This window comes from Magallana gigas, chromosome 6 (assembly GCF_963853765.1).
Source record: "Magallana gigas chromosome 6, xbMagGiga1.1, whole genome shotgun sequence".
NCBI classification, from domain to species: Eukaryota; Metazoa; Mollusca; class Bivalvia; order Ostreida; family Ostreidae; genus Magallana; species Magallana gigas.
This window is the reverse complement of record NC_088858.1, coordinates 7,795,540-7,822,888: the sequence shown is the minus strand read 5'-3', so window position 1 is coordinate 7,822,888 and position 27,349 is coordinate 7,795,540. Positions and strand designations below refer to the sequence as shown.

The 27,349-nt window shown below is 32.5% G+C and overlaps 3 protein-coding genes and 1 long non-coding RNA gene across 5 annotated transcripts; 3 read left to right on the top strand and 1 right to left on the bottom strand.

Moving 5' to 3' along the window:
- The first annotated feature begins 5,943 nt into the window (after positions 1-5,943).
- On the top strand, positions 5,944-9,022 carry LOC105317935 (purpurin). The gene is made up of 4 exons (XM_011414754.4): positions 5,944-6,149; positions 6,847-6,941; positions 8,028-8,249; positions 8,398-9,022. The coding sequence occupies exons 1-4, from the start codon at positions 6,133-6,135 to the stop codon at positions 8,436-8,438; spliced, it is 375 nt and encodes a 124-aa protein (XP_011413056.3). The 5' UTR covers positions 5,944-6,132; the 3' UTR covers positions 8,439-9,022.
- A 1,369-nt stretch (positions 9,023-10,391) lies between these two features.
- On the top strand, positions 10,392-13,990 carry LOC136276516 (uncharacterized). Of its 2 annotated transcripts, XR_010714997.1 has the most exons (4): positions 10,392-10,664; positions 13,187-13,273; positions 13,639-13,720; positions 13,860-13,990. It is a non-coding gene; the product is annotated as an uncharacterized lncRNA (long non-coding RNA). The 2 variants fall into 2 exon arrangements; XR_010714996.1 differs by lacking the exon at positions 10,392-10,664 and having other exon boundaries at positions 12,523-13,273.
- Positions 13,991-15,516: 1,526 nt separating this feature from the next.
- On the top strand, positions 15,517-20,635 carry LOC105317936 (retinol-binding protein 4-B). The gene is made up of 3 exons (XM_066088717.1): positions 15,517-15,619; positions 17,987-18,208; positions 19,247-20,635. Exons 1-3 carry the CDS (start codon positions 15,598-15,600, stop codon positions 19,357-19,359), a joined length of 357 nt encoding a protein of 118 aa, XP_065944789.1. The 5' UTR covers positions 15,517-15,597; the 3' UTR covers positions 19,360-20,635.
- On the bottom strand, positions 20,383-23,388 carry LOC105317937 (calmodulin). The gene is made up of 5 exons (XM_011414757.4): positions 22,765-23,388; positions 22,650-22,680; positions 21,875-22,018; positions 21,518-21,760; positions 20,383-20,536 (listed from the first exon to the last, which is right to left on the bottom strand). Exons 1-5 carry the CDS (start codon positions 22,780-22,782, stop codon positions 20,505-20,507), a joined length of 468 nt encoding a protein of 155 aa, XP_011413059.3. The 5' UTR covers positions 22,783-23,388; the 3' UTR covers positions 20,383-20,504.
- Positions 23,389-27,349: the final 3,961 nt, after the last annotated feature.

The window sequence follows — 27,349 nt, the reverse complement described above, 5'->3', positions numbered from 1 at the left end:
ATTATGTCTTTTTTTTACAGCATGCTTTCAGCTAGGTATAGTGCTGTCTTACCTGTATACTTGTTTCTCGACCCTGTCTCAGTGATTTTCTGATCTATTGGATATCGTAAGATCATCATCAATCTATTTTTGATCACTTATAACTTTAAAGTTAACTATATTTTACATGTCCAATTCAAGTAAAACTTGGTAGAATTCATTACATTTTCTTACTTTAACTGCATGCCCATTTAAAGCTTAAAAAAAATAATTTTTGGACAATTCTATTTTATGAAAAAGTTATACACAAACTTAAATATTTGCATATTATTGATATTTTATAAAAATTACTTGTATAGATTTATTTGCCAACAGTTAAAAATCGGATATTAATTCCTCACATTCACTTTCCCCCGAATATTTGATTAGAAGAGATGTATCACTTTATGCTTTGAAAATCGATGTTTACTGTATATCATATTGTCTTACGGTTTCTATAGCAGTTGTATATGTCAAAGCATCGTAGCAAATAACTGTACACTGCGCGTGGATTCGATTCAAGTGCAACCGAATTTTACCTTAGAGAGAGTAAGACCAACTTTCAAGTTTCATATACACTTTTCGTGGCCAATATGTTATAGGTTTTGAATATTTGGTATTAAAAATGCTCTGTATATCTCCAGATATACAACTTATAATTTTCTCTAGCAGTCTTCTGGTGTAAGTACTATCAACCAATTTTGTTTTGTAAAAAAGGTACATTTCAAAATATTTCAATTTAAGTATCTAGGCCGATGGTACGAATTGAAGTGGTTCTCTGACAGGTATGAAGCACCAGGTGAAATGTACCAGGACTACACACAATTTTACAGCAAACGACCAGACGGAAATATAACCATTACATCACACGGCAGGTAAATTAACGTTATGACCTTTAGTAAAACTGCGGGGCAGTGTTGATTCGTGAATAAGAAATAGAGAAAAAGATATATGTATCACTAGAAAAAAAAATAAAATTATTCAATCAAAATCTGTTTGAGAAAACGAATACAACCATTTCATTCATTAGTAATTTGAAAAAATGTGAGTTACAAATAGTTTTAATAAGGCATTTGAATACCGAAAGCAGAATTGACTACAGCGATTATAGTATGTGTGTTTGGACATTGGAATATGATATGATTATATCATGTATACAAGCATGCTTATGGAAGTATATTAATTGTAAAGAATTTACCTTTTTATTAATTTTAAATTGTTAACATTTATCATATTTGTAGTGCATAGCAATCGAATGACATGATCGGCAATCGAATTCTATATGAGATATCAGAACAATAAAATTTGGATTTTTTCGATCAATTTTAATCTTCTAACATTGTTTTCATATTTAATATTTCTTTTGAAGAATCAATCTGTTTACGTATACCAAACTGGAAGATGTGATTTTTTTCATATGGATGCATATTTAAATCACTCCTCCGGAAAAGTTTACTTACTGACTATGCATTCCAACAACATCAATTAAAAGTTGTTTATTATTTGGTTGGTTTATTGGTTTAAGTTGAGTAAAGTAAAAGAAAGTTGAATGTCTTGTTTCTTAGACATGAATGTATGAAACAAATTCTATCCCACCCAACCAAAACTTTTTTTTTCTGTTGCATTTTAAGAGAGAGAGAGAGAGAGATTTAATTTTAATTTTTATGTTTGTTTTTTTTTATTAAATATTTAAATATGACAAACTATTTGCGCTTTAAACACTAATAAATGTATATTTAACAATTAAAGATAGGACATTTCTTATTCAGAGATCCAGCTAATGGCCATGGTTGTCTACAGTTTCATTCAAGCATGATTCTTACGGACACTCCAGGAAAAATGTTTTATAACTATTTTAATAAAGGTATGTTTTAAGATATAAATTGTTATCTGCTTATACCATAGTCAAGTCAATCGGTGTTAACATTTAAAGAGTATGAAGGTCTAAATTGAGAATAGGCTTACAATATGGTTGAATGTTACAGGATCGAAAAACTTTCAAAATGATTTCATTGCTAAAAGATACATTTAAGATTCTTAAATCCTTGAATATCTGAAATGGAAATAACACTTAACTAGTATGCGGACTAGATTGTTTTATAACAACTTTTTAATATACTTTTTGATTTTTTCTTCAAATGTTTAAAAAAAATCCCAACCATATTTTAAAAACTGAAATAAAATAAAATTACTTGATATTTCGAGGAGCGGGCAGGGATAAAAATCGAATCTGAAGTTCAGAAAATGTGGCCTTAATTCTTTTTGTTGCAGCTGACGGAAGAAAAACAAACTTATTTTTTCGGCTTTTGCATATATGTCCCATATGCATTTATAAATTGAATTTAATGTCAACCCTTATTCGCATATACATATATAATGATTTTTATCTTAACACGTGGGTGGTGTAGTAGTTCTAAATCTTGTTCCTTTCTGGAATGTTCTTTTCATTAAAACTAATTTGCGCGTCAAAGAAACGAATTGGTGCATTTTTTTAACATTTGTCAAATCTTAAATTTTTGGTATTTTTTAAAACAAATGATGTTAGATATATAAAAAGAAATATTTTAATACAAACTCCCACTGACTATAATCTTTCAAAACGTGCTACCACCTTACTCTCATGTTGGCTATTTCGGAGGAGTTTATAAAATACGAAAGTTGGTTTTTGATAAATTGCACAATGATGAACATTCAAAACACGCGTTGAGAGCTGTCAAAGCTTTTAAAAGAAGTAACTATGGTGCAGGAATTTCGTAGTTTGTTGTTTACGACAATCATGCGATAGTTTCCATTTATGAAATGACGATTGTTTATTTTGCAGGCAAACTAGCGGACTACTGGGTAGTAAAAACCGACTACATCAATTGATAAAAAAAAAGTGTGGTTAGCCTCCATGTTGCCTAAGTTAACAAGGTCTTATTTCAAATTACTCGATATGATTCACCCACTTCTAGTAATCTACAGTGAAGTAATTATAAGACATTTAATGCTATATGCATGTAAAAGAAAACAGTAGATTACGGTAAAGGTACAGTCATGTGTAATTGTCAAATATAACTGAACCCCGAGAAGAAGAGTTCTGTAAGAGTTTTTACTCCAAATTAATTTATATATTCAATGGGTTGAGTATCACGTTGTCCCGTTGTTCTAAAGTGAAATATTATTATCTAAGTGAGACTTCCTCTAGACGGTAGGTCAGAGGTTGAAACTTCACTCGATGGACTGGCTAAGCAATATATAGACAGTCTCTCTCAAGGATAGTTGGCTATATAGAAAGCCATTTACCAACAAAAACCATTCTTTTTCCCTTTGTAGTATCCCCATACCCAATATAGTTTCCGGAATAATTTTGTTCATCATTAGAATGAAACATGTTAGCAATAACTTGTTGTTATTACTGATAAGGAAGATCATTAGATAAAATATGCATATAATACCGTCAATGATAGAAACGGTGCAATGTGTAAATTATCGTCATCAGACCTGTATGAGTCAAACTGCATGCAGATAGGCATCCTAAGTACATTACCTTTGTGAAAAAAGAGAGAATTATTAGAAAAGTCATTTTAATATTACCAGTTCTCGACTGTAAATGCAATCAAATTAACATAATCAATTTGGTTTTCTGATAGCATTTCTTATTGTATTTATGAGTGAGTGCATCTGAAAAACGGGAGTCATACGTTGATCATAAAATATTCAAAATAGTAAAGTTACAAACAAATAGGTGCCAAACCCACCCCCTTGACAACCAAATTATCACCCCCCCCCTTTCCCCTGCTAAAAAAATCTAGATATGTGCATGTAAAAGTTTTCAACAGATTTACATGTGCCATCATGCGTTTTACATTTTTTTGCAAAAGAGGCGAAATACAAAAATTAATCATATTTTCAAATCAAAAGATGACATCATGCAATTATCATTTGTAAGTATGCTGATTTCATTCTATTAGAGGCTTGAAAATTTATCTCATGGCACTACTTCTTCTCTTTGGGTGAGAGTGAACTATATAAGTAGAGTTTCCTTGATAACAGAGGTCGATTTTTGTTCAAATTACCTCTATTGAACGAATTCTTGCATTATTAAGCAAACTTTTTCTAGGATCTCTTTTGCTTTGAAGAACCTGATCGACGCAGAAACGTATGTATTGAAAAGATGTTATTTGTAAATAGGGTTAAAACAAATTACTAGTAATTCTTTTTTTACCAAATGCTTTTTAATTTGTATTTGCGGAAATCGGTTTTCGTAGGACATTTAATGGTTCAGAAGGTGCCACTTGTGACATTTTAAACTAAATGAAGTGATCAAACTCATTTGTTCCAATTGACTGAATGAAATTGACTTGTGGTCACTTATTACTGAAAATAAGACAATATACCCACGTAAATAAATTGGGCTATTGTTTAGCTACGTCACTTTTTCTCATTGTATATTTTTCCTTCTATGATTTACTTTTGGTTTTTTTTCAAAAGGGCAATTTAACAATATAGTCAAACCTTTGAAAGATTTGGTTTGTTAGTATTGATTCAAAAAGGGTCAGTAGGAGTCCCTCATGTTTCTAATTATCATGAACTATAATAGCTGATTTGAATCACGACCTTTCGAGCTCAAAATGGGATCTAAATTCAAAACTGTAAATTTAATAACATTATTTAAATAAAAATTGTCTATATTCCTTGGTCCGTTGAATTCACTCATTCTGTTATAGATAAACACATTCTGGCAACCTTTGCATGATGTTTTTGTTTCAGAAGATTTAAATCTAATTTAAATAATAATAATAAATTAAAAAAGTATTAATTCATGTAATAGGTGATGAGTTTAAACAGCACATCTAATGCAAAGGAGAATCCTTTCTATATTGCAGTACCTTTCAAACGTTTTTTTTCTTTTTGTGAGGACGTCTGACATACCTGTAAAATGTTCCGTTTGCCGCTAGCAATGGTTTCTTTGAGGTCAGATTCACATAAATATTAAATTATTTTACATTTGATTATTATTAAAAAAAGTGTTCAAACTCTAGTCGAAACAGAAGAGTATAACGAATGTCCGTTTGACCCTTTTGAGATTGATTCATTTATTGCAGCGTTCTTTACAAGAAAACATTTTTTTTAAACTTTGGAGTCATTGTACATTTTAATTTAATTACCAATTAAGACCAAGAAAGGATATCAGTTGAAAATACAAAAGCTAATTGTTCTTAAGATAATATTTGTAACATTTTATTACTATTCTTTAACACTGCGATACCTAATGCTTTTTCGAAGCTATCTACAGATTAAATGAATTTTCTATTTCTGAAAAGGTTTTCTTTTATTGACTTTTAAAGAATAGAACTCCACAGAGAGAGAGAGAGAGAGAGAGAGAGAGAGAGAGAGAGAGAAAGAGAGAGAGAGGGAGGGAGGGGGGAGCACCATTAAAAGAAATATATAAATGTTGAGCCTTTAGGTCAAGAATAGATATCATATCGTTGATACTTTGAGTTTCTGAATTTTTTATGTTTTGTTTATAATCCCACAAACATAGGAATTGGCTTTATGGTAGATATCTTTATAGATATTTTTAAATTCTTTCTATTTCGTTGATCAGGAGAGTAAATATTGTATTATTCTTATCAAACAGCTACGTTTACTTAAAATCGTTGTTAAATGTTAAACAACTACATTGGCTTCTGATGTATGTTGTAGCTGTTTGTTTCAAAGCCTCGTGGCAAGCAACTGTACACTGCGCGTGGATTCGGTTCAGGCGGTGGCGAATTTTACCACAGACATGGTATTACTCGCGTAAATTTTTTAGATGTAAAGGTTTTTTAAACACAGTTAACTTAAATAAACTTTTTTTAAATCAGAATTTGTGTATTTCAAAATATATATTTTTTGTGCTGTAAATGTCAAAGTATGCATTTTCTTTTTAAAGCATTTACTAGTTCGTACTAACTACAAATTTTCTATGTAACAAAATAATATATATATATTTTGAGCATTTTAATTGTTTTTAAGTATGTAGGGCAATGGTATGGAATAAAGTGGTTTACCAATAGGTATGTAGCACCAGAACAAATTTACCGGGACTTCACACAAGAATTAAGCAGACGACAGGATGGTAACTTAACCATGACCTACCATGGCAGGTAAATCTATCATGTGCATTTAGAAAAATTGCTGTGCATGATGGAATACGGAAAGAAATTGACAAAAAAAACAACAAACGGCTATATTTCTCTTATAAATTCGTTAATAGGAAATATTTTGTTTAACAATTGAGGAGTGTTGAGTAACAAACAGACTGAAGGTATTTGAGTTAAATACCGAAAAGCTGGGTTTATTTAAATGAGCATGGTACCGATTTTTTTTTCCAGATTTTACATTACTATGTAAATTTAAGATATTTACCTTTTCAAGTTTTAAGCGAAAAACAGAGCTCACATTTCTTTGTAATGTGAACAAGCTCAGGACATGCTTGTTATACACAAATTCTCGGGCAGAAAGTAAGAGAAGACAAATATAGAGGATGAACGAAGGAGCGAGGTTTCATTTTATGATTTATTTCTGTTTGCTATGAAATTCTAAATGGTATAAAAATAAAAAATAATAAAAATTACTAATATTACAAATCAAATAATGTATACAGGGTTATTTTGCCAGGGTTATTTTTTTGCTCTTCTACACTTGCAAAGGGTTTCGCCTCGTCTCTAATACGCGCCACAACAGTTGTATGATATTTTCTCTTTCTATTTAACACAGTAATTTTAAGAATGTTTTTGTCCACCGACAAAGACGAAAGAGGCAAAAATTAGACAATGCAAATATTTCTCCGTATAACTGCAGAGACCCAGTCAACAGCCAGGGATGTATACAGTTTTATTCCACCGTCTATCTTACAGACACTCCAGGAAAGTTTCGGTTAGACTTTCAAGATCATGGTATGTATCTGTGTATATTGTGAAATGTAATACCAAAATCCTATACATCAGATTGAAAACGTACATCAGTCTCTTTTTAAAAATATGATTTTATGGCTTAGATATCGATTCACGCTTTTCATATATTTGCATTTTCTAATAGCTTGGAAATATAAAGACTGTTTTGGTTGCTGGAAAGACGTATAGAATTTAGAATTAACAGTACTGTTTATCAATGCAAAATGTTGTCATGTTGTAAATTTTGAATTTACTGGGTGGGTGTAAATACAAAATTTACAACATGACAACGTTGTCATGTGGTAAATTTTGTATTTACACCGACCCAGTAAATTCAAAATTTACAACATGACAGTTTAAACAGAACAGTAGTATGTTTCTTATTCAAAGTTATCTCTGAAAATAAAATATGCATTTTGTGAATATATTGTTCATAGCAGACTTTTTAAATCGTGTATTTATCGCTCACTGATTTTAAAAATAGCTCTTTGACCCACGTAAATGCAATTGCTTCAGATATTTTTTTCATAAAGTACCCATAAATTGTGTATTGTTTCCAATATGTTTATATCATGATTGGTAGAATCCTTTTGAGAATGAAACACATGCATAGGAAAAGTTAACTAAAAATGAATAAGCGATACAATTTTTATTGCTTACTGTTGAATTATTTTATTTCGAATTCCGTGAAATATTTTCAAAATTCTTTCTTTTTCATTTGCAATTACCACAATAATAATTTAAAGTAAGCTGTTTTATCATCATTTGTTGATTTGGGGTTGTTTTTTTTGGGGGGGGGGTTCAAAAAATATAACAATAAAATTGGAAAATTATTATTTAGACATGTAAATTTGAAAGAGGCAAACCATGAAAGTGTATATGAATATGTACAAAAATGTTTTCACTTTCTTGTGAGAAACGTGTAAAATGTTTATTTTTTAAATACTATTGTAGTGTCGTAATGTTTTCCTGTTTATAGATTGTATGGCAGAGCCAGAAGGCCTATTTTTTCACAGACTTTCCCCTCTCGGGTCACTTATTTCCAGCAGTTTGTTTTCATTAAATTTTCAAATCGTGTACATTTTGCAGGAAATTTTGTGAATTACTGGGTTGTAAAAACCGACTATACCAACTACTCAGTGGTATACGAGTGCAGTAAACTGAACGACGACAACACGTGTAAGAAAATTATAACATGGGTCTTCAGTCGCCACCAAACCCTGCCAGAGAGTTTAATGGCGGAAGTTGATCACGTGATAGAGAATTTGTGTTTGAATGAAACACAGTTCTACACAACAACTTACTCCAAAAGTAAAACCTATTTTCATTTTTTTAAATGGGTGCTTCATATGTATTGACGCCATATTTTAGAAGTGTTCTTTGTAAATATTATTAATAAAATTAAATCTTACCTGGTATTAGAAAGCTGATCAAATTCTCAGTATGGTTTCTTTTACAGGTTGTTCTGATTCAACCAGTGCAGAATCCGTTCTTGGCTAACTTGGGACTTGTTTCGATGTAAATCAAATATGTTTTAAATAAATTATTAAGCAGCAGTCCTTGTCAGCACATATAAACAGAGAGGGACTGGAGATCACGAACTGCTTATAACCTATCCATAAACATATGCCCTTTATTTCTACTGAGAGTTCAACAGAAAACAATAGGCGTTGTCATTATTTGATTGTCAAGTATTCAGAATCTACTTTTTGATTCTTTATCGATAACAGTATGAATGGATTACAAAATGTATTTATTCTATTAATACTTTATTTACAGCTTAATGCTTGACACTTTTCCTTCATACTATTAATTCCTTTTGCTTTCTTTCCAGCATATTATAATGCATTATTTTTCTTTCCAGCATTTGATACCTTATGAATTTATATAGCATAATATGCCCCTAATGTTTTTCTGTTATCAATTATTTTAATCTTGTATAGCTCGTGGGATATTTTACATTTTATTCTCAGCTTACTTGATAGTTTCTCGATTAAAGCGTTTTCTCATAAGTTCAATATACACATTTAGAACACTCCTGAGATTTGTATTAATATCCAATATGACATCACCTGCATTACTTAGCAACTTTCAATTTTTTTATCTTGTGAATATGTATGCAGGGAATTTACTCCCTCAGAATTGATCTGTTATTTTGTATAAAATATTCGGCTATTCCGTAAACAATAAGAAATGATTTATATTATGGAGATCAAAGTACATTTTTTCCCCAAAAGAATTGAATTTCATGTGCTTATGTACAGACATGATGAAAAAAATTATTCGATAGTTATGATTATTTGAATATCAGTGTAAAAATAAACATACATTCTTGCTTATCTATGTAGTTGCTAATATTTAAATTTTTGTACAATGAAACGCTCTTATTTTTATAATTAAAAGATTTATTTGGTTTGAATTCGAGAATATGGTTTATATCTAGACACATACTAATTCCTCATCATACCATACCAGCTCGTTTGTTTTCAATGTCACTGTATTTAATTTAAAGCAAAGCTTGTTATTTTTTTTCGTTCTATTAAGTTTACTCCCGTTTCTTGAATATGATTGGTTAGGAAAGATTAGAGGTAAGTGACCTTCTTCCTGTAATCAGTGATGTACTGGTAATTGAACTGTACCCTTGGTTGTCCCTTCCACGTTCTCAATATTAATAAATCATATTCATTTGTATTTACAAATTAATTTACTACCGATTTATCAAAAATCAAATCATAGAATTTGTGATTTATGCATACTTTTTTTAAAAGTGCGTTAAATGTCTCGATAACAAAACATGTTGATCTATCTTCATAACGCACTTTTAGTTTCTTTCCAAAGTGGGTTGATTTGGTCCTTGATTTAACACTCTTTGGAAAAAGAAATTTCAGAGTGCGTATTTTTTCAAAGTACTTAGGTTACCCACACTGCAATATGCGTACATGTTAAAGTGCAACATGGTATAAACGTCAAAAATCAACATTTTTAATAATGCATATGGAACCCACAACTGTGTAGGTCTAAATGTTTGTAGTATTTTCTCCATTTGTTTTATAAACATGAAATTAGTATTAGTTTCCCTACGATGTCAAACATTTAACAGTACACTTTCGAAAAGTATATACACATACCTTAGATTATATATCTTTGAAGTCGTAATCGATCCGTATAGCATCGATTCGTTATTGTTTAAGGAACGCCTTGCAAACCTTTTAAAATAACTCTTCGCAAAATATATTCATAAAACAACAACATTTCAAAATATCATTAAATAATCAAGAACAAAAAAGAAACAATGGCGATACTATGATGCACTTTAGGGGAAACATACTCTATCAACCAAAGGAAAATTAAATAAAAACTCAACAACGAATTAGCTATGTTGTTTCAAGTTAAGCTGGACCGTTTTAGCCAATGGTGGACTAGAGAAGGGGTGACATATATAATCATAACGATATGATCTATATAACATTCCTCAATGTCTGAAACTCATACAGTACCTTGGAGCCCTTACTTAAGAATGGTACGTTATAATGTAAACAGTCGCTGGGGAAACTACTAATTAACCAAGAGACGAAGATAGAGAGAAGACAGTGAACCTGATATTTCTCCAGATAAGCTTGATTAAAGCCAAACATCAGACACTGTTGGACGCTGGATTCCATGATAACTTGGAATGTATATCAAGAAAGCAGTGTTTTAGCCGAAGGACGATAAATTGTGGACAAGGTTAGAGTTAACGTATTTTAATCGAATTTTAATCTTGTTTCGCATAATGTCTTTTATAGTACATTTATAGAAAACCATAGTACAAAAGACCAATTTAAATCTGGATATGGCCAAATTATACTTAATATTGCAATGTGTATACATGTAACTTTATCAAGACTCCTGTTTGTTTGGATATTCTGAGCTTATTTCGCTTCAATAAATATGCTAAATATAGATTTATGTACTGGTGTATTATTTAAACAATAAAATGCTTTCTTTGGTGATTCATTCGGGATATGAAGGTAGTGACATTGTAGAAAAAATACGTAACCCGCGTTAGCGGGTTATGTTGATTTTTTCTGCAATGATCACTACCTTCTTAACCCGAATGAATCATCAAAGAAAGCATTTTATTGTTTATATTAACATCTTTCTTCAAGCTAATCGATAAATTGATTAGGAAAAGTAAGTAAAATTCACAAAATTACTGTTGATGTACGTAAGTAAGTTAGCTAAAAGAAACAGCCAAATCGTCTCCAGTGAGACTTTGAGTCTGACATCGTAATGATTATTTCGTGCAGTCCGTGATATTTCCTTGGTCGCTATAGGTTTGGACCAATCGATAAACAGGGCGTGTCAATATCTGCCCTGTCATTTTCTTGTCAGTTTCAGCCGCTGTAGATTTCGACCAATCGATAAATGAGGCGTGTAGATTTCGGTCTGGCTGTTTCTATAGAGCTATGAATAAACTATAAGTTTCCGTAAATAGAAATATTATACAATTATTTAATGCTTGAGCAGTCAATAGACCAGAATATTTTTCCCGAGGTTCAGGGAACAGCTCAGTATGATTCTATTGCCCGAGGCCAACGGCCGAGGGCAATAGATCATACTGAGCTGTTCCCTGCACCAAGGGAAAAATATTCTGGTCTATTGACTGCTAAAGCATTAAATAATTGTATATTATTACCTAATCAAAGGGATTTTGTTGTTTTATTACAAATTAAATATTTGCGTCTATTTTGAACTGCCGGTCAATAGACTGCGATCTATTAGACCGCCGGTCAATAGACTCCGATCTATTAGACCGCCGGTCAATAGACTTCGATCTATTGGACCGCCGGTCAGACTGCGATCTATTGGACCGGCAACGTATTTCAGAACGCGGGTATGTTAATGTTACATCCTTTCGATAGTTCTCAGGGAATATTCCTTTACATATACGCTGTTTTAATACTTAAAGAAACCAAATTCAATGTTATCAAAAAATGGAGTATCATATAATCTAAAGCTTTATATAAAGTAAAAGACTATTTAAAATCTAATGGGTTGAAGACTCTCCCTTCTTTGTGTAAACTAATATTAAATTGAGATGTTGTAATGCATGCAACAGGTTTTGTGCATGTAAAAGATGAAAAAAAAATCTGAGTATATTGCAAAATGGCACGAAAACCATCTGCAATATGCAAATTGTAAACCCCGAAAACTAAAAAAGGAATTAGGTAATAAAACAATTATTTAATGCTTGAACAGTCAATAGACCAGAATTTTTTCCCTTGGTGCAGGGAACAGCTCAGTATGATCTGGTCTATTGACTGCTCAAGCATTAAATAATTGTATACTATAAAAAGGGGGGTTGTCATGGACGCCTAGGTAATACTTTCGAGGTGTTTTTCCGAGCCTGCCGGAAAGGCCCGAGAAGTTGCGATTGAGACTGTCGTGTTAGGCCCGTTTTTATCGAGACTATAATCTATTCGGAAAATTTTCGGATTTTTTCTCTATTTTCAAAATAATGTATCGGGGTCGGTATACGTGACATACCTAAGACCTGAAATACTAAAGACCTGAATAACATGAAATCTTATATAAATGATATATTTGATTCATGAAATATAAATTATCTACGCAAAAATATGAAAGATTTGAAAAATTGAGCTAACCTTATTTTGTAAAATACTTTTGAGAATTTCATCCAATTAAATAAGCACGATTACTGAAGTGTAGATAAGATTTATAATTCCTTTTAGAAAAAAAATCAACCGGCTTAATTTTTACCCTTAAAATTGTGCAGTTTCTACCGGAGGAGCATATGATCTTACACGTACCTTAAAAATAATCTATTTCTATTTTATTATGAAATCATATAAACTAATGCATTTAGTTTTAATTCAATACAATGTAACGAAAAAACAGAAATGATTTGAAAGACATTTATAATCTCCAAGAGAAAAATCATTTTTCATGATGAGTTGAACTTTGTATTAGAATACATACAAATCAATGTGTTTTCCTATACTTCATACTATGGCAGTGGTCATACAATCACCGTTAGAAATGCTAACAAACTCGATTCTTTATAATAATAGCAAAATGTTAAACTTCAAAACGTGTTGCTGAAAATATATAAAAATTTACCATAACAATTAGTAAACCAACTCGTTATATTCTTCTCTTTGGTGTGTTTTATGTAAACAATCAATGGTGATTCATAAAACAATTATATTTTTTTGCGGCCCATTTGACGCTTGCGTCAATATAAGCTTTCTTGTACCAGCCTGTTAATAACCATTAAGGATGTCGACACCGAGCAGAAGACACGCTGAATGTTTGACTGTCCTTGCTATCAGGTAAGACACGCACCTTGTGTTAAAGCAAAGTAATACAAGAATGTGAAGGTGGTATGAAAACGTTTAATTTATGGACTGATACTTTAAAAAGGGACTTTGACAGCTTTTTCATTGTTTTATTTCGTTGACAGAATGTTGTTTTTCTAAAATCTCAAAAAGTTCGCTGAAAGTAACCAGACAACAAAAACTGAAAATCTGTATTAGCTGATTTTATTATACACTCTTCTTTTGTATACACTAGTATATACATATAAAGTGTGGTGTATAGTGAAGTATCGGTTGATAAAGTATTGTGTATGCCCATTAAAACAAATTAATTTAACTAAGCATTTAGCAATGAGTATCGTTCTCTAAGCTCATTACAGCTTTCAGGTTTTCTCGGGAGTCGGATCTCAAGGGTGTAGGGTGGATTCGTTTCCAGTGCAGGGTCATTTTGACACTGATAAGGTAATCGTATGAGAAAAGTATTACAATATTTATACTATAATATTATAACAAAAAGGGTACTTAAGAATGGATGGTATCAATTGATTGGAGTTTTTTACTTTTCAGTTATGGTTTTTATTTTATTTTTTTTCATTTCTAGTATCTAGGCAAATGGTATGAGATGAAATGGTATTCGGAGGTGTATTTTGATGAGTCTGAGCTATTCCAGGATTACACTCATGAGTATATCAGAAAGAAAGGTGGGAATTTAACAGTTCTACACACTGGGAGGTCAGTTTATGCTCAACATCAATTTAGATGTAAAGAGACGTTGGGAAAAAAAGAAAGCAATTTATATCATAATTTATATTTACAAATGGCTAATCAGCTACTCATACTATATCAAACAATTTATTTATTGATCAGTATGTCACGTATATGGATAAACGTACAAAGTTTTATCTTTGATTGATGCACTTACTTGAATCAGGTGCAACCGAATAAGTAAGACACACCTCAATATTTAGAATGGGTGTGGTTAAGAGTGCTGGGTGGTCATTTTTAGACAATTTGAATCTCTTTTAGACGGAGAGCTATATATAGAGAGAAATAGGGAAACATTCAAATTTTCATTTAAAAATTGTTCATGACCAAATTTATCAGATCGAAATTTGAAGGCATATTTGATAGGTAATTTGTTAACTATGGAGCCTCCTTGATTAGAGGTTCTGGGTTACCTATTGTTAAAAGGTTCTGAATGACAACACAATGATCATGGAACACTGAATTTTTATCAATTTTTCAATGTGTAATGACTTTTACCTGTTCCTGCTAGAAACAATTAACAAAACTGTATTGAAATATTTGCAAATTATCATCGCCAACATGGGGAGAATTTTAACTTTAAAATTGTTTTCGTCAGAACAATCTCATAAAAGATCAAGACAGTTTCTGTTAAGCAAAGCTAACCTCTTATTAAGTCACCTTTGTCATTCGGGCATGAATATTTTAGCATTGACCATTTTCCTTTTTTTATGAGTAGTAATTTTTTATTGCTTTCAAGTTATTTATTCCCTACATTCGCCTTTTTAAGTTTCATTTCCATTGCAAAGTAGAGTTTTTAAAACAACTCGTGTCATTTAATTGTCAAAAAATGGATGAATTTTCTTTAGGTATGAGTAAAATCTCCTGAGGTCAAACAATAATTAAAAGGTTTGACATTTCTGATTAAGCAAAAAAAAGTATCACTTGAGGAATGAACAACACAGTGTCACTCGTACAAGTTTGCTTGGCTTGAGAACGACTATTCCCATATCATGTTGTAAAGAAATGCCATCTTTGGTATACTGTGTTTTCATCAATGATACACATTTTCGTGGATTACATTTTGAATTTGATCCACGACAGTGCAATATCAATACACTATTGATAAGATCATCGGTCACGAATTTACGTATCCTTGGAACTTTGATGTGAACTTAGTTCACGAAAATTGAAATTCCACGAATAGTTATCCATCCAAAGTGTTCATAGTTACCGACATCAGCTCATGACAAGAAGTAACGTAAGATTGTTTTACACGTTCAAAAATCCCAAACTGAATCCTATAACCGACCCTTTAAAGTATCAGCAGAAAGTTCAAGGAACAAGATGTCCGACTCTGTTATATTATGTAAATCTCTTTCTTGTCATGTATATAATGTTTTGAAATTTAAAATATATTAAACAATTTCTAATAAGTAATTTTGTACGTACTATTTGTGCCATCTATCAAATTAAATGAATTCAACATTATCATAATAGTACTGATTTTTTTCTATTCCAGAGATCCTATTTCTCTGGTGGAATGCTTCCAGCGCCAATCCACTCTGTACTTAACAGAAACACCTGGAAAATTCATGATAGACGAGAAAAACCAAGGTAGGTGCCATTACTTTCTAGATATCAAGCGTTAACCTTTTTCAACGAACTTTTTTGCATGACTTTGTCATGTTAGTAGCTTTAGTATCACAATTTTTTCATTAGCTTGATAGAAATCGGGCGAATGTCTACATGTAAATAACAAAATGGGTAGGGGGGGGGGGGTTATGATTGATATGAGAATAACAGTCGCGTCATCGCTCAGAAATTTATATAACCTGTGTCAAAAAGTTAAATATTTTTTTCTATAACCGAAAACTTTATAAATAAATCGTTTAACTAAAGTATGTGTTAAAACTTCTTATGTGAAATGGGTGTTTAAAATATCGTAATTAAAATTGATCAGTATGTCACGTATATGGAAAAACGTACAAAGTTTTATCTTTGATTGATGCACTAACTTGAATCAGGTGCAACCGAATAAGTAAGACACACCTCAATATATGAGGGTTGATCCAAACGTAATGTCACAGATGCGATCAAATCGTGAAAAATCCGCGTAAAGTGACAAAAATTCGTGCTGTATGATATCTACCAAATTCAAATCAGACCTGAAAACTTTATTGCATTGTGATAATTATTTCGAAAGATAATATATTTTGTAGAGCAAGAGGTAACGATAGTCGCCGCACGCTAGCGACGTCATTTCTGGATCTTTGGCGTTCTGGTCGAATTTCGAAATTTAGTACTCTAAATAAATTCGCCACGATGTTCGTTTTACATTTTTTTTTCATTTTTTTTTTAATAAAGTAACTAACTAATCTTTTTATAATCAATGAAGTAGTATATTGGATTATTTAATGTGCGATCAGTTTGTCAGGGTCTCTTCAAGAAGTCATGAACGTAGCTTTATGATACAGCCATTGACGTAAGAACCCAGCTTTAATTTTCCTTCAGAGCGTATGTCTTCTATCTATGTCATTTATTTATTTTACATGACACATGCTTTTATTAGGTATGGAACCACGTTTAAGGTATCCAGTTTACTCACTCTCAATTTTAGGTTGAAATATCCTAAGCAAAATATGCATCGTATCACTATTCGCATGTCCAGCCGTTTTATATTTTGATCAAGAGACAAAAGGCATTGGGTGGATATCCGAAATGGACAGTATATCCGAAATGGACAATTTTTCAAAACGGTTAGAAAAAGTTAATAATATATCTGTTTTAAAATATTGTGTTGTTTGGGGCATTTTCAAATTTTGAAGCATGTAATTTATTCATATATATTTACATTTTCCAGTGTCTTTGCCTGTGATAACACTACGTATCGATTTTGTACAATATAACCCATAATACAAATGACGCCAAACTGAGGCGCCAACGGGGCTTGCTTATCTATATTTAAATATTTAATCGTACGATGGCTTAAAATTATATAAATATAAGTAATAAGGAATCATTCTTTGAATATTATGAGGTGATAATTTCGGTCAAGGTGTGATCAAATCTATCATAAAGCTCTTCGGGCTTTATTGGATTTGATCACGCCCAGACCAAAATTATCACCTCATAATACTCAAAGAATGATTCCTTATTCCTTATATACAAATCTTTAAAAAGATGTAAATTCATGACGCTGCGATGTCACGTATATATCATGCTATAAACATCAATACCTTGTTAAGTGTTCAACAAAATTTATCTCAGAAATTTTAATTTGAATTACATTTTTGATAAGGAAAATTTTGATGCATCATTCAATACAATAGCACGTCATTGAGAAGCGCGGTGATAAGTGTGACATTACTTTTGGATCAACCCTTGTATGAGCAATTGGGAATAAAAGTCGTTATAATGAGATTTTCGGGCGTAAATAACCAGAAAAAACAGTGTAAATGTAAAAAAAAAAAAAAAAACCTACTTATACCAATCAGTCAGTGAAAGAAAGAGTTTCAAACCTTCTGGACTGATAACAAATGCCTTCTCTATAAGTATCGGTTTTAAGTTAAAAACTGTATACATTTGATTTTTTGTATATTTACAAATACATTTAATTGTGATACCACCTATACCTGAACATTGGTTGAATTTTGTTACAATGTTTAAGATTTATTGTGTCAACACATTTGATAGAGCCGTGGTTTCACTGCTATCTGTTACACATCCAATTTCGTGGAATTTGCTATTAGTCTTGTCAACAAAATCAAATGTTCATGGGGGAAAATATATGCTACAAGCAATCTTATTGGCAAGACGAATTAAATGATCTTAAACATTATAGATTTTACTTATTCCACTAAAATCGATGTCCACAAACATAAATGAAACCACAATACCGGTAAATCATATACAGCATAACTTAGTAAAATCATTGTTGTAGTTCTAGAAGTAAAAACAACAAGAACAAATTTCATTTTGTAGGGAATCTATCGGACATCTGGGTGATAAGGACAGATTATAGCAACTATTCAGTAGCTTACGGCTGCACGACTCAACAACAGGATGGTACGTGCCTCAAAGCCAGAGCTTGGGTGTTCAGTCGGAAGCCAACCTTAGCAGACGACTTGTTACAAGAAGCAGACGACCAGCTGGAGAAACTGTGCTTAAATCTGACGTCATTTCTCGTCACCAGACAAACAAATGGTAACACTTGCTTAGAATAGAACCATTTTTACAAGAGCTTTGACTTTGGGTAGTTGTGTCAGACAGCAATGTGGCGTAGGCCTGTCTATTTCATTGCTGGCCACTCAGCTATGGCTCTGTGAAAACAACAAGATTTGTCTGTCTTTTAATTAAGCTAAGATCATACGCAGTCTATGCATATTTCACTCGACACCAGCGTCATTTTTAACTTGTTTTGATACAAGAAATAGTTACGTCCTAAACTGAAAGTCCAATGTCTTGTTAAAATGATTCTATGTATAATAGAAGTAAATATTAAGAAGATACATAAATACAGAAAAGTAATCGAATACACTCGATATAGCTTAATTTTATCGATAGTAGTTCGTGAGCTAAATGTGTTTCAGAGAGAAGTCTGTAATAAAAAGTGATAAATTTAAAACAGTATTAAGTACTAACGCTGTCGAACTTTCATGATGCCATAACTTGCACTTGCATACCAGAGGTTACAAAGAAAATTTACGAACTATAGTCTGTCCCAAGTTATTGCTTCCATCGCTTTTTGATGATTTTTAATAAAATTACACATACCTGTGAAAGAAATACAGTTGAAATCGTTAAAAGGGAATTTATCCAAGATATCTTCACTGAACAATTATCCCTTTCCACTCAGAAAAATTCACAGGAACGAAAACAGATTCCTTACGGAGATTTATAATGGGGAATGTTTACATTTTTTCTCCATTCGGAATACACTCGGAATACATCGCGCAATTTTTTAACGTTACCATCCGGGCTTATTAATGGCTGTTCCAATGCAAAATCTCCGTAGACTTTCAATTTCGGGATGTGTATTGAAACCTGAAGCGGTAGAGGGGGCGTTTCAAAACAGATAATCTGGACATTTTTTATATTAGTGGATGAACGTAGTTTGAGCACAAAGGTATTTACTATTATTGAAATATCATGCAAAAAGTGGTGGAAGCAAAAACTCGGGACAGAGTATAGGCCTAATTTAAAATATTAAGAGAAAATGATGCAATCTGTATTTTATTTCAGATTGTACCGACGACATCAAAAGATCTATGGCAGAGAGAACTCATCTGACCATTTATATCATGTGTTTTACCATACTCGTTTTTTTACTTCAGTTAACCCTTTTGTTACCATAGATGAATACAAGAGTACAACAATGGATAATAAAAATAAAAACCCAGAAATTAATTGGAGAGGGTTCACATAGGCTTTGCCTGTTACCCAATTTATTTTGTTTCTCAATAAATTATGTTTTAATTAAATAATAAACAGAGAGGAAAATTCCTCCGTTTGATAATAGTAAAGACTTCGTCCAGCATGTAATTTGGTTTATACATGAACAAGTATTAAAAAAAACCAATGCTATCCATTTCACTTATATACATGTATCCTCATAATGAAATGATGTAATGAAGTTTTGGTATTGGATAATTAGTGGTTGTCGCCTCCTCAGTTATTGATAAATTAATATTATGTAGATGGTGATGAATGGGCAAATTTGCACAATGCAAGAACTCAGAAAGAAACGCTATAGGAAAGACCCACATTTATACATAGAACATTCAGAAGAACTTTATGCAAAAAACGTTGAATTTTAAGGAAACAAGCAATATGAACGATTTAAAATTCTAAAAGATTGTAACGGCATTTTTTATGATGTCGATGGGTATGGAAAAAAAGCAGCAAATATGACTTGAGCCTTATGTATCGTAAGAAGAAAATTCTTTGATGCAATATGGAGATTACAATCAGTGGATTTGATATTGGAGCAAACTGGTAATAGGTCTTTTTTATGATTTCCTGTTTGTTCATCTTCTTTTGGGTACGTATTCTATATGTTTGGGTGAAATTCAACTAAATTTATACATTTGTTTATCATATTGAAGTCATACATAAGAATAAATACAAAACGTACAGTTTTTCCATGTAAGTTTTCAGGGGGTGGTTTTCTCAGTAAAAACAGCATCAAACAGTAACACTTTTAAAAATACACGTACACTGTACTTTCTTTGTGTTATAACTAAATGTAGCTATTCACTAGAATAACTACAAATAAACTGACATTTCGCGAACGTTGCATCCTTGTTCTCTAGTAGTTAGTTTGTGTAATTTCTTCAATCGCAAAGCTATGTCTAATTTTTAAAATCGCAAAATATCGACACATAATAAAATATTTGGGCAGTGTGAAGAAAGAAGTGAACAGGTTTTAGAGCTTAAGTTCGGTTTATTTCGTTGAAGAATACATTCAGATTTTTATATTTAAATTTGAATGACGTCATTTTTATTGTCTGTTTGTCATCATCTTGACGAATTCTGAAATAAACATAAAACAATTTGTTTATAATGATTGGCATAAATATACACACGTGTATATGATATTTAATCGCACTAGCTGTACTACATATACGTGTGTACGTAATGCAAAACACCGCACCCTCCCCCACGAGGTATTAGATATACGTTTTAAAAAATAAGTTATCTTTTTACTCCCTTTTTAATTTCTTTTTACTTGTTAAAAACTTTTCGGGTTGGTGGATAGGAGTTTAAGGTATACACTCCATTTCCTTTGGGAAAATAGCTGGATCTGCGCCTGGTCCATTTAACAAACAAACTTTAGTTTATCACTTTTCCTTTGTAAACAAGAATTATGTAAATGCACATTTGCTTCTTTGGGGTAGTGACAATTTGTCTTACAATACAAACTGCTTATTTTTTCAGCAGTTCAAAACTTTATTAAAGAGTCTGGAAAATTGAATAATGACTATTCTTTTCTTTTTCTTTTTTGCTATTTACTATACACATGTATTCGTAAATACTTCGTAAAAGCATAATTATGAATATTACTATTATAAAGTCAATAATTAAGTATCATGTAATATCACTATGACAATTGTATATTGTATGTATTATCATTAGGAGAGGAACATGTAGGTTGTGAGAATTTGTAATTTACACAATAACATTTTGTACTTTACTGTCTTGTGTATGACAAACTTCGATTTCATTATTGTGATATTTTCAATGATAAATTGTACTGTGGTATTGATCCCATAAAAGAAATTGTTAATCCATGTGATTATAATACTACAAAACGTCTATGTATCTACTTGGATAAATGTTTTATGCAGAGAAAACAGTTCCAGGGACTATAAAGTATTGTATAAAACTGTCTTGCATGCTGTAGCCTTTATCTTATAATTTTCTTTTATCTGTCATTTGATTTCATTTTGACTGTATGCCAACAAACCATTGAAAATTGAATAAAATATGTTCGAATCAAATCAACAAATATACCTTCATAGTTGACCTGACCATCACCATCTTCATCCGCCTCCTCTATCATGTGTTCCACCTCCTCCTCACTCATCTTCTCCCCTAGATTCAGCATGACCATTCGGAGCTCTGTGGTGCTTATATGTCCATCCCCGTCCCGATCAAACACTCGGAAGGCCTCTAATAAATCATCGTCCGTTTCCTCGTCCTTTTCTCTCTTGGACATCAGAAGTAAGAATTCTGGAAAGTCGATGTTTCCGTTACCTGCAACAGTTAATCATGATCTGATGTTTGAACATGTTGAATGTGTAACCAACGGCTAAAATATCGCCCATCGTACAATCGATGTATCGATATCAGTGATACACTGTGGCCTACCATCGGCGTCCACCTCGCCGACTATCTCGCTGATCTCGGCATCCGTCGGATTCTGGCCCAGGTTCTTCAGTATGGTGATCAACTCGTCTGTTGTGATGGAACCATTCCCGTCTTTGTCAAACAGTCGGAAGGCTTCTCGGTACTCTGATTATGAGATTGAAAAACAACTCGATGAGATAGAAAAACAACTCAATGAGATCGAAGAACAACTAAAGATATTTTGAAATAGAACTCAATGAGATCGAAAAACAAATTTAGAGAAAAAATGGAATAGAACTCAATGAGATCGAGAAACAGCTTTGGAAAATTTGAAATACTGCGGAATCATTAGTATTATTTCGTTGGTAGTGTAATCAAGATAATTTTGATAAATATTAAACAAATGAGTGTGTATAGGTTCATGGGGATGTAAATTCGTGTGCAAGGAATACTAGTACCCATGAAAGCCACGAACATTCCCCCCCAAAGAACAATAATGGTACTACCGTAGAACTCAATGAAATAGAGAAACAACAACTTTGGAAAATTTGAAATAGAAATCTGAGAAACAATTAGGAATTTTGAAATAGAACTCAATGAAACCGAGAAACAATTAGGATATTTTGAAATAGAACTCAGTGAGACCGAGAAACAACCATGAGCCAACAAATGGAGTTTTCTGTCCTGATTAAACATATTTCATTGTGCACACTTTAAATATTTTTGAATAAGGCAACAATCATTGCTATATTATAAGTCTTCTCCATTAGGTACAAAGTAAGTACGAGATACTTACCTTCAATTTTATCCTCTGTTAAGTTTTCTATCTTAAAAAATAAAATGCAGTTATTAATTATATGAAAATAAACATGTTACATACATGCCATTCTATTGTATTTTCGTGGTTTTACCTTGGATAATTTCTCCATCCTTACAGCCCATTGATTCCTGATGCTTCACCCGGACCGCTCTGAGAACTCGGGGGGACACGGCCTCGCATTCCTGGGGCCTGCGATACCAGGAAAGACCCTTAAAACGGCACAGGACAAAGCCTCCGGGAGTTTATCCCCAAAGATAGGGCATAATTCTTGTGTTTGTGTGATCGTTTACACGGATTTTATTGGTAACTAATCCCTCCATGGTTGTGTGGTTCATGTATATATGTATGTAAAAAATGTTGCTAAATTTACTAAGAAGGGGTAACAGGGTTATTTTGAAAACTGACACCACCCCCCTCCACCTTCCGAAGGAATGTGCTTGTTTTGTGCTTTGTTCATTTATCTATGGCAGTTTCAAAATGATTTTTAAAATAACATATGTCCTAATTTCTTGTTTTTAAAAAATGGTAAGGACATTTTAACATCAACACCGTGCGCGATGTCTTACCTCTAAAAGGTATTTTAGTGGTAATTCTCTTCTCCGCTCATGATGTCAGATGCAAAAGCGAATCAGCAAACTGTAAAATCGTTCAGGCAGTCGCAATTTCCGTTCCTCCACTTACATAGTCATTTATACATGGATATGTCTTTATCTATATTATAAGCAAAGGAAGGTATTTCATTCATAAAACACACAATCATTAATGCTTTCACTTCATTGAAATAAACCGCCACATGCGTATCAAAAAACTTCCCTATGCTCATACAATAGAGATCGGGAAAAAAATATTCATTTTTCTCTGTGACATTTCTAAAATTCTTATTTTTCTCTGTCTTGTTTTGATAAAGCGAAGGGTCAAAGTCATTAACTAACCTTACTTTTATTCGATCAACGTTCTCAAATTCCGTAACTCTCAGAAAAGGTTCTAAAGAGGTATAGCGCCTTTTCCCATTATTTCGCCTACACCTGGTGTTTGGACGGAAAAAACCTGTTACTAAAAATAGCATCTGGTACCTTGTCGCAATATGATTTTCGAAACCTAGATACAATGTTCTTGATTTTATAATGGTGTCTGTAACAACTAATTTGTCATAAATTCGGGAAACCACGCATCTAACATTTTCAACAGATGCATTTTCAATATAATGTATATGGCTATAAACATGATTGTATTAGAAAAGGCACTAATTGAAATATGTGTCTAGTTTTCAGTGTAAAGACCACGTTAAACCAAAACTAATTCAATTTATACGTGTACTACAATACCTGTAGAACATAATTTTAATCGGATGTCTTTGGTTTAAGGTGGTTTAAATAGATACCTTTCATTTTTTTTATCGTATACTAACTATTTTCCTATATATCCCTACCAAAACCTGAATATTTTAATGATGTCATGTAGGTAATTAGGACTCTTAGAGCATGGTAATTGTGTAATTTGCGTTCCTTTGAATATATTTGAACTAAATATTGTATAATATTGAAAATGTCTGATGTTTGCAAAAGTGCTATATTTGAGGCCAAATCGCTATACCTCTTTTAAATCACCAACCGATGATCGTTTTGATATAGATTCGTGCCTGCCTTCTAAATACAGAAAATCTTCTAAATCTTCTAAGTGCGAATTTGGAGCCGATGTATTATATAATCACGAAATGAAATTCGTTTTTCTGTCACCTACAGAAGTAAATTTGTACTTTCGCACACATGAAATTAACTTCCTTAAATACGAGAATTCGTTATATTCGCACATCGCAGTCGCAGTGATCGCGAACATTCATGTATATTCGGAATTCAAACGAACAAGACTTCTCTAAGATTCACGGAAGACAACTCATGGCGCCTTGATAATGATCAGGAAACCCAACGTTGTTACGTTAGATATCGGTAAAGGGTAATTTCCTTGAAACAATTAACTCTCCATTCTCCCTGATATGCCTTTTTACATTGATCAGTACTAGTTTTTTTTTTTCATTTTTAAGTACTCGGTAGTTTCTTTTAACAAGATTTAACATAATTTTTTTTTTGCAATTAAGATAGACACAAAACATGCTTCATGGTTAAGACAAAGGTATGATTTTAATTGGTTAAAATTTGAATAATCGCAGGAGGGGGCGTCCCAGTGTCTTCCTTAAAAACCCGGAATGTCTGTTGCTTTTTGCCCAATGAAGACGGCTGTTCTCTTGTACATAAATTCGCGCTGCAGAGTAGTTTGTGTCGCTTCCTTTTATTAATTATGTTGCACAAGATTTCATGATTTGATAAGGCACCATTGAGCGCAGTAGCAAGGCTTATCGTGGCGACCCTGTGACATTTCAGTACGTCAATCCGAACGTTTCAGAGAAGATCAGTGCAGAAAAACTTTAAATGTGTACTCAATTAAAACAAAAACAAATGCGGGGGAAACGTTGCGCAACGACCTTGCGTTTATTTGATCAGTTTTCAAAGGTCCTTCGATTTCTGAAAAAAATTCTTACACAGTAGGTCCCGTGATAAGGAAAATATGAAATCGGAAGTACAATAAAGTTTTTTCGCTGCAAAAAATACCCATTTTGACACCCAATTTAGCAATAAGCTAAAGCAATGCATCCGGGTGGCAAGTACACAGGCCTTCAGGCCCATGTAATTCTTTGGTTTAAAAATCCAGTGGGTATTGTTTTTAAGTTTATGTGTGATAAACATCTTTTGTCATCGATCATTTGTCGTGCGCGCTTAGAATATTGATGTCAGTTGATTTAAGTACACACACTAACGTTTTGACACCTGCATGCTCTTCTGGCTATTACAAGGTAGACAGGAATCCGCGCGCTCTCGCCGCGACAGGTGGAAATGCGCATCACTCTGTAGCAGACGCCGAAATCCGAGCTCTTTCTGCAAGGCAAACTATAATATTGGTAAAAAAAGAATTAGAATTGACATGAAGCATATTTTCTGACGCTAGTGTTCTTAGATTAGCTATGAGGAGAGAGAGAGAGAGAGAGAGAGAGAGAGTTGTCATTCTGTATCATGTTTGTATCAGGATGTACCATTTATGGCACCAACACTCTTATCACGAAACGCTTCAACAAGAGGAGGAAATAAAAACAGTTTCGGGTTATTCCGCCCCGACTACAGGGACTAGGATGTAGATTAGAGCTTTGTGAATACACACGGAAGCACCTGGTGCTTATTGATGTCAACAGCGCGCAGACTTGTGTCAATTATACCTGTACACGAACTAGTATTTGTGTGTGGAATCTGTCAATATTTTAGAGCAATTTAAATTTATATCCTATTAATTTTTTCTTTTCATCACTTTCATTTGCGACCACTTTAAAATCTTTCTAATACTGAGATATTATTCAGTTCCTAGCTTGTGAGCAGAAGAAATGTTGTTCATTGTTTGATTTTCAAAACCTTTGGTAAGCTAACCTTGTCGAAATTTTCTCTAATGTAGACCAAGAGTCGCAGTGAAATTTGAACTCGCGACACGCCGATTAACCACTGCACCATATTAAGGTATATCGGGACAGTTTTACAGTATACAACGTATTTATAATACAAACTTTAAAAAAAAAATATTATGCTTACCAATGATATATATTGACACAAATATCCGCAAATCAGTTGTTTATCAACATTATTTATTATCATCAATAATAACATTCTCGTTTTAAAAAACAGAAAATGGAAATAAAAATTGTTTATTTTTCAAGTTTCTAACGCAGCAGCCAATTCATCCCATTGTCACCCCCTTCCTTATAAGAAAGCCGAGAAGTCTCGTAAATAATAGCAGCATCGGTGATCTACCCAGCAACGCAGACGATAATTATTATTCTCTGGGAAGGACCCTCAATGACGTTCGGCATTATCAACATTTGTAATCACAAGATTTTAATAACGTTAAAAAAATGTAAATCATTAGTACTGCTATTGAAACATTCTCTGCCGGGATTCGAACTCGGAACCTGTATTCTGTCGCACTCCATTAATATATGAACTAAACATTAGGTTCAAAGCATCAAAGTCTCGTTTAAAAATGTATGTTAAAAATATATATATAAACACCATTTATTGAAAATTCAATTTTAAAAAAAAATTTAAAAAACAAATTGAAAACAATTTAATACTATACAGTGTGTATATCGCTTTACAGCTAATATTCTATGTCAGATCTTATTATTCAATGCTCCTTATTGTGGTTTGCGCGCAGGAATTAAGGAAATGAACGTTATAGAAAATAAATGTAAATACAGAATAGAAAAAGGCGCCCTTCATTGAGTCGATCCTAGGTTATTGATCTACATTATAAGGTGAGCCGAAGAAAGTAATAGCGTCATTGCGTCGAGTACGATGTTTGGGATGGGAGACAAATATTCCATAGATGGAAATTACTTGTAACATTTTGGAAATCAAACCTAACGTAAGTCGGCGCAGTGAAAGTTTTAAATTTAGCTAATAATTCCCACTGATCACGAGTATTAAGTATTAATTAAACAAGACACCGTCTAATAGGCTTGACACTATTCTATATAGTACTTATTGATATTATAAACGACTTCACTATATACACTGAACGCTACTTAAAGAAACTTTAAGTTCGTGGACTTTTTTAATTCAATCGCTGACAAATTGATT